Below are 8,018 nucleotides of genomic sequence, written 5' to 3'. Positions count from 1 at the left end.
AAAAAAAAAAAAGTGGTCACTGAGCTGACTCTTGACTCATGGTGACGCTACCACGTGTATCAAAGGTGAACAGTGCTCCAAAGGATTTTCAACAGCTGATTTTTTGGGAGCATATTGCCAGATCTTTCTTCTGAGATATCTCTGGGTGGACTTCAACCTCCGACTGTTCGGTCAGCAGCTGAACGCATTTGTACCACCCAGGGATCCCATTACATAAATCAGAGGAATAAAGGTTTCAGAGGGAATATAGCTTACATATAAAGAAAATGGAGGGCATCCGTCCTGTGTGGTCTCATCCAAATCCAGGAGGACAGAAAAAGGGGACTGGACCACAGGCATATGCTTTTATGAAAACCAACCTGGCAAGCTACTGGCTACATGGGCATCACATGAGCATCTCTAGGGAGCAAAAGTACAGGCAGGAAAGAAGGCCCTTTGATAGATGAAACCTGAGCCACAGCACGGTTTCAGAAGAGTGAAGCAATGAGTTTAGAAGCTCTTGTTCCCGTTAGCAATTCTCTTCTCTTCACTGTCCTAAAGGTGGAGTTACCAGAGGAAGAGAAATAGGTCATTAATATGAGGCTTGCTTCCCAGTTTCCTTCACTGGGAAAAGAGAGACAATGGTCATTCTTCTTTCTGAAAATGGAGAGGTAATTTTAATTACAGACTATAAACATGTAAGGACTAGCTTCCCTTCAAGTTCAAGGGCCCCATATATGTATATGAAAGACATCTCTATTTTATAAATCTAATCAATTGAAGACATTAATAGTTCTTGCTAGTGCCCAGTTCTAAACTATTCTTTTAAAGTCAGAGTATTCTTTAAAGTCAGACTAAATGACCTTTGCAATCCTCACAAAGTCCCTTCTGTGATTCTGAAGAAAAAAAAACCAGTATCACTCTTCCCTTATTCTCCCTCAGGCCAAAAGAAACTATTTTTGACTCAGCTTTTACAGCGAAGGTCTGAAAGTTACTGAGTCAACCAAAGAATGACTCAGTAGATTAAGAGTTCTCAAAGACCCAAGGAGGCAGGGTTCTGTATGTTAGGTCACACTGGAAATTCCTTAGGGTTGTTAAGAACCAACACAAAAAAGCAAGAACAAGAGAGACACAGAAACCTCCATCTGGAATGTGGCAAGACTGGAGAGCTTCTCACCAGGAGGGAATCGTCGTAAAGATCGCCTGACGTCCAACAGCACTTGTTGGTAATCCTTGCTCATCTGCCGTAGGTTCTTCCCTATTAGAGGAAAAGGAATTTGTTACTATAGGAATGTCTGGGAAGTTTGATCATAAGCAAAGTATTCTGGAATAACATCACAGGCTGGAGGGCATTCTTCAGTTTTTTTCTGAAGTAGGACATGGTGTATGCTGTTTCATGCAAGTCATGATGACTGTAAGAAGACAGAACACAGACTGTCTAGGAGGGAATATAATGAGGTGGAAAGAGCAGCAGAGCAGAAGTCATGGGGACGAGCGCCCAGTACAGGCTGCCGCTGTGTAACACTGGAGAACTGAATTTCAATGTCTTTATCTGTAGAATGGGGATATTCCCTTCTGTATGTACCTCTCACATTATTGTAAGGATCAAATAAGATCATGGATGTGGGAACCACAGATCACTGAGAAAACTGTAACGTCTGTAGAGTCTAGGGCGCACTGAGCAGTTCAGAAAGAAGTAACAAGATAAACTCACAGAAAAAACCTAATCTTTTCTCTCTCTTGACCCTAAAATTCTAAAACTAAGACATGGCAAATAGGAGACAGAATTCATTCTGGGTTTATAAACCCAAGTGTCAAAAGTACAGTGGGAAAGTAAGGAGGTAATCTCTAGCCGTTACATAGCCAAGAATGTATTTTTCTCTCACAACCCAAATTACAAGCTACCAGAGAATACTTCCCTACACAGATTTAATCTTATAAAAAGACATGACAAATTTAGAATTTGACAGAAGAGCATCATCTTAGGCTTTGGAATGTGACTACGGCAATGCCTTTTCCTACCAACTAAAAGCTGACTGCTCTGAGGCAGCCAGTTCCCAAGATAACAACAAGTGGCAACTTAACACCTACTCAGCTGCATCATGACACCATGAACCTTCTAGTGACAGAGGCCCCGTTTTAATCATCTCCAGGACCTGGCACACAACAGAAGCCAACTAATATTTTGCAAATGAATTAAAGAATCTCCAGTACCTGGCATTTTGCCATACATAGCAGGAATGCAATAAACATCTGCTGAATGAACAAGCAACATAGCCAGATTCATTGTTTTGCAGGACTTCTTCTGTATTTTGCACTATATTCCAAGGGACTTCTTTTACTACATGGGCCTTGAAAATTAAGCTTTTCACAGAATTATAGGAACCTAGAATTGAAAAGGATCTCCGCATAACCCAATAAAAAGGTTTTTTTTTTTTTTCTTAAAGAGCTTTAGTGGTATTCTTTCTTCCACAAGCCCACTGTTTCTCAAAATGGAGTCCACTGCTCCAGAATCAGCTTGAGTACTTGTTAAAACATAAATTCCTACAACCCACCCCCAATCAAGTGAATCTAGACCAAAATAGGTATTTTTAATAAATTCCCTTACCTAGCCAATACTTTAATCCCTGATAAAAGTCCATTCCATTTTTGAATAAAACTTATCAGTTTAGCCTTATTTTCAGAGTGGGCCCCAGCACATCCTAAAATGCTTTAGTTTACTCATGTACTCATAGTTTGAAATGTGCATTAAAATCAAAGGTCCTGGAATGCTTTTCTTCCTGCCCCTAGACAAGCTCCCACAAGCTCACAGTGCTCCTTGCTACCTGATAGAGGAGGTGGGTCATTGGTGTTGATGTTGAGGAGCTTGGGCCACACTTTTCGACGGATCTCATCTGTCAGGAGCCCTCCTTCGCTGATAGCCATGCGTCTAAGGGCAGCCACATCAGTGGGGTCGCTGTTCAGAGCCTGGTATATCTCTGCCACTTTCTTTTTCCTCTTGGCGTTAAAGTCTACAAAACAAAGGCGGGAAAGGCCTAAGGCACAGACTCAGCATGTACAAATTTTCTGCTTAGGGCTCTATCTCTTTATTTGGTTTAAAGTACACTAAGGGTCTCCTTTTGGACAGACAAGTCTCAGATCATGTACCTGTACACAGTCCTATAGCCTGATGCACTATTCATTTCAGAATCAGTTCACTGAACGTCACCAGAGAGAAAGCACAATATAAAATAGATTTTAAACAGCCTATTTTAAAAAGATGATCTCTTTCTGTACGTCTAAACCAAAGATCAAAAGTGTAGATCATGTATTTACCTTCTTCCTGGATGCCTGCATCACTGAGAAAATAAGTTAAATTAGACAACACAAAGAAATGTCACAAGGTAGTGCATTATAATTGCCAAAAAAGGTGAGTACAGACAAAAATGACAAGAGCTGAAAAAGCTTGCTGTGGGCCAGGCTAACCTAAGAAGAGTGCACCTAAAAAAGAAGAGGAGACTTAGAGAGACTCGGAGGAGGAGCCTAGAGTAGAAGAGCAGCTTGGAGGCAGGAAACACAAAGCTCTCTCATTTGACAGGGGGAGATCCAGTAACTATGTATGTAGCATATATGAGGCGCAAGCACTAAAGTTACTGTAAAGTGAAAGATAACGCTGGAAGGTAGGTTAGGCTTTAGAAGAGACACTAAGCAGCTTTCCTCAGCAATGTTATTTTAATTCTGAGGCAACTGTCTACAAAGTGTTTCCATGATGAAGCTGCACGTTACTAACACAAATGAAAGTTGGCACTGATAGGTTTGGTTATGCACCTTGAGAACTGTGACACATAAACTGTAAAAACAGAGGCACCAACTGCTTTGGAGTCACATGCAACAGGAAGTGCTGCCAGGAAAACAACTTACACAGGTGCTTTCTCACCTAGGTAAACCTGTCCTACTGGTTAGATTGTTGACATTTTCTTGATAACCTAATAGAGTGACCATTTGTTTCAGTCTGAGAGAACCCTGGTTTATGCCTGTACTCCTGGTGTAATTGTTCACAGCAAACCCCTTCCAAACCCTACACTCTCAAAATTGTTCTAGTCTGAATGCTAAATTAAAAGGTTACTCTACCTAGAAATCATGAAAGATCAAGTGCCAATTCCTTTTGTCAGCATAGTACCAACTAGCCAAATGCTTGTTCACAAGGTGCTTCAAGCCATTGGCTAAGTTGTATCCATCTATCTATCCGTTGATTAGTCCATCCAACCATCCACCTGTCCAAAAGACCAAACATCTATTCATTAGTCCATCATTTACTAAGTGCCCACTTATACTAAGCACTGTACTGGGATTAAAGAAATAAAATAAATTGCATGATACACTCCTAGTCCTTGAGAAGCTCACAGTCAGGAGGGACACAAACAATTACTGTATATAACAGACTCAAAGTCCAGTGGTTGAATGACATGTGAGGCAATCAGGAAAGGCTTCATTGAGAATATATTCTTAAAGAAAACTTTGCCACACTGGAAAAGTGTGTTGAGAGGAGAACACTGCAGGCAGAGAAAAGATTATATGGAAATCCTTTGTCACATGAATAGAAATGCCATGCTAAGTAACAGAGAAATTCTCTGAGGCAAGAATGTCAGTTAAAGGAAGAGGGGAAACCAAAAGGACTATAGTCAACGAGGCTAGTAAGAGTGCAGGTTTTATCGTGGACTTTAGGGTGAGCCAGGGAGGAATTTTACTTTGGCCTTCAGAGCCATCGTTAGGAAGAGCACACGGGGTACTTTTTAAAAAGGGTTGCAGACTCTCAGGGAACAGAGAAGGCCTTTTCTTTTTTCATTTTTTTTTGGTAACAACACAGGCTGAGACAAAATATGAGTAAGAATTGAATTAATTTCTAACACTGGAAAAAACCTACCAGAAAATGGTACAACCACTCTAAAAAATGGAATGGCACTTCCTTAAAAAGTTAGAAATAGAGATATCACATGATCCAGCAGTCCCACTACTAGATATGTATCCTGCAGAAATAAGAGCTATGACATGAATAGATATATGCACAGCAATGTTCATCCCAGCATTATTCACAACAGCAAAAAGATGGAAAACAGATGGTTAAACAAACTATGGTACATGCATACAATGGAATACTATACAACATTAAAGAATGATAAATCTATGAAATATGATCTAGAACCAATGGTAATGAAGGAAGAAGTCAAAGCTGCAATGAAAGAACTGGCAAAGAACAAAGCTCTGGGAATTGATGGCATACCAATTGAGATATTTCAACAAACAGATGCCCCATTGGAGGCACTCACTCAGTTATGCCAAGAGATTTGGAAGACAGCTACCTGGCCAACTGACTGGAAGAGATCCATATTTGTGCCCATTCCAAAGAAAGGTGATCCCACAGAATGTGGAAATTATAGAACAATATCATTAATATCGCACGCAAGTAAGATCTTACTGAAGATAATTCAGAAAGGTTTGCAGCAGTATATTGACAGAGAACTTCCAGAGGTTCAAGCCGGATTCAGAAGAGGATGTGGAACAAGGGATATCATAGCTGTTGTCAGATGGATCTTGGCTCAAGGCAAAGAATACCAGAAAGATGTTTACTTGTGTTTTATTGACTATGCAAAGGCATTTGATTGTGTGGATCATGACAAATTATGGATATCATTGAGAAAAATGGGAATTCCCGAGCACTTGATTGTACTCATGAGGAATCTGTACCTTGACCAGGAGGCTGTCGTTCGAACAGAACAAGGGGACAATACATGGTTTAAAATCAAGAAGGGAGTGCGTCAGGGTTGTATCCTTTCTCCACACTTATTCAATCTATATGCTGAGCAAATAATCTGAGAAGCTGGACTATATGAAGAAAAACGTGGTATCAGGATTGGAGGAAGAATCATTAACAACCTGAGATATGCAGACGATACACCTTTGCTTGCTGAAAGTGAGGATGACTTAAGGTACCTACTGATGAAGGTTGAAGAATACAGTCTGCAGTATGGATTACGTCTCAATATAAAGAAAACAAAAATCCTCACAACTGGACCAATGAGCAGCATCACAATAAATGGAGAGAAGATTGAGGTTGTCAAAGAATTCACGTTGCTTGGTTCTACAATCGATGCCAACAGAAGCAGCAGTCAGGACATTAGATGACGTGTCGCACTGGGAAAGTCAACTGCGAAGGAACTGTATCAAGTGCTGAGGAGCAAGGATATCTCCTTGAGGACTAAGGTGTGCCTGACACACCTGATGGACTTTCCAATCGCCTCATATGCATGTGAGAGCTGGACAATGAATAAGGAAGACCGAAGAAGAGTTGATGCTTTTGAGTTGTGGTGCTGGCGGAGAATGCTGAAAGTACCACGGACTGCTAAAAGAACTAACAGATCTGTCCTGGAGGAAGTGCAGTCAGAATGCTCCTTGGAAGCAAGAATGGCCAGACTTCGTCTCACCTATTTTGGTCATGTTGTAAGAAGGGATCATTCCCTGGAGAAGGATGTCATGCTTGGTAGGGTGGAGGGTTGACGAAAGAGGGGGAGGCCTTCAACGAGATGGATTGACACGGTGGCTGCGATGATGGGCTCAAGTATAGCAGGAATTGTGGGGCTGGTGCGGGATTGGGCAGTGTTTCGTTCTGCTGTGCGTGGGGTCGCTATGAGTCGGAAACGACTCGACGGCACTTAACAACAACAACAAAATCTGTGAAACACCTCATAACATGGATGAACATGGAGGTCATCCTTGTTGTTGTTATGTGCGTCGAGTCAAACCCGACTCCTAGCAACCCCTCCTTGGGTTTCCAAGGCAGTATCACTACGGAAGTAGGATTGCCCAACCTTCCTTCCGAGGAGTGGCTGGTGGGTTTGAACCGCCAGCCGTCTGGTTAGCAGGCAAGTGTCTTAGCCACTATGCTACCAGAGCTCCCGGAGGTCATCCTACTGAGTTAAAAAAGTCAATCACAAAAGAATAAATATCATATGAGAACAATATTATAAAAAGTCAAGACAAGGTTTACATACAGAAACATTCTTTGATGGTTACCAGGCATGGGAGCGAAAATAACTAGATAGTAGACATGTATTAACTTGGCTGAAGGGATAGCAAAATATAATAAAGTGGAGGTCAGCACAAATGAAGACACTGGGAAGTAATCAAGAGTAAAAGGCCACAATATTATAGACACAATCATGTGATACCAGTAATAACAAAACAGTAACTTATGAGTGGATACACAGGTAGAGACATAAGCTGAACAGGCGAGGGCTGTTATATGGGAGTACACCATAAGCATATACACATTTGGTAGAGAATATTTCTACATACATATTTGTATGTGTTGCAAATAGACACACATATATAGTAGTGGATATAGGTAACAAAGTTACAAAAACTTCTCAGCCACAACCAAAGACCCTGAGGGACTGAGCTACCGGGATTGAGGACGGAGGACCACAGTGTCAAGGGACATCTAAATCAACTGGTATAACATATTCACAATGTTCTACATCCTACTTTAGCGAGTAGCAACTGGAGTCTTAAAAGCTTGTGTGGTAGTTAAGGTTGTATGTCAATTTGGCAGTGCCAATGGTTTTGAGTGGTTTGGCAGCTGGATGTGGTTATTCCCCATAATGAAATTTTAATCACCTCCACGGTGGAATCTGCTGTGAGCAGCTATTAGTTGCCTTCAGGGTGTGACCTGCTTCCAGTACATATGGAGAAGCTTTAAGGAATGTCTCTAGCTTTTTGGCACATTATGGTTCCTGCATTTGGCCGAGTCTTCATCTCCAGTTCCCGGACTTGAACCAGTGGCCTGCTGTGTTGCTTACTGATCTTGGGATTGTGCCATTTTACATGACGACCTTGGGTTCACCAGCCTCGGCAGCCAGCAGCTGCCTGAGTTAGGAGACATCTCTAGCTCCAGTGGGCCTTGAACAAGAGGCAGAGCAGAAGCCCAAGGTTAAGAGGCCTTCATCTAGCCCCAAAGGCCAGTCTGGTGGCATTTTGTCTAAGGCATGTGACTGCTAACCAGA

General features: G+C 41.6%; 1 protein-coding gene across 1 annotated transcript in view; it reads right to left on the bottom strand.

Moving 5' to 3' along the window:
* TBC1D20 (TBC1 domain family member 20) overlaps positions 1–8,018 on the bottom strand; it is a 30,932-nt gene that overhangs the window by 18,063 nt on the left and 4,851 nt on the right. Inside the window, exons 2-3 of the mRNA XM_007934511.2 lie at positions 2,805–2,990; positions 1,157–1,237 (exon numbers count right to left, since the gene is read on the bottom strand). Coding sequence (XP_007932702.1) covers positions 1,157–1,237; positions 2,805–2,990 — 267 coding nt within the window. The remainder of the gene's footprint in view (positions 1–1,156; positions 1,238–2,804; positions 2,991–8,018) is intronic.

Source organism: Orycteropus afer, unplaced genomic scaffold (genome assembly GCF_000298275.1).
Source record: "Orycteropus afer afer isolate SDZICR_OR568_19922 unplaced genomic scaffold, OryAfe1.0 scaffold00020, whole genome shotgun sequence".
Classification (NCBI taxonomy): domain Eukaryota; kingdom Metazoa; phylum Chordata; class Mammalia; order Tubulidentata; family Orycteropodidae; genus Orycteropus; species Orycteropus afer.
The sequence above is the reverse complement of the archived record's forward strand: the minus strand, read 5'-3'. Positions and strand labels throughout refer to the sequence as shown.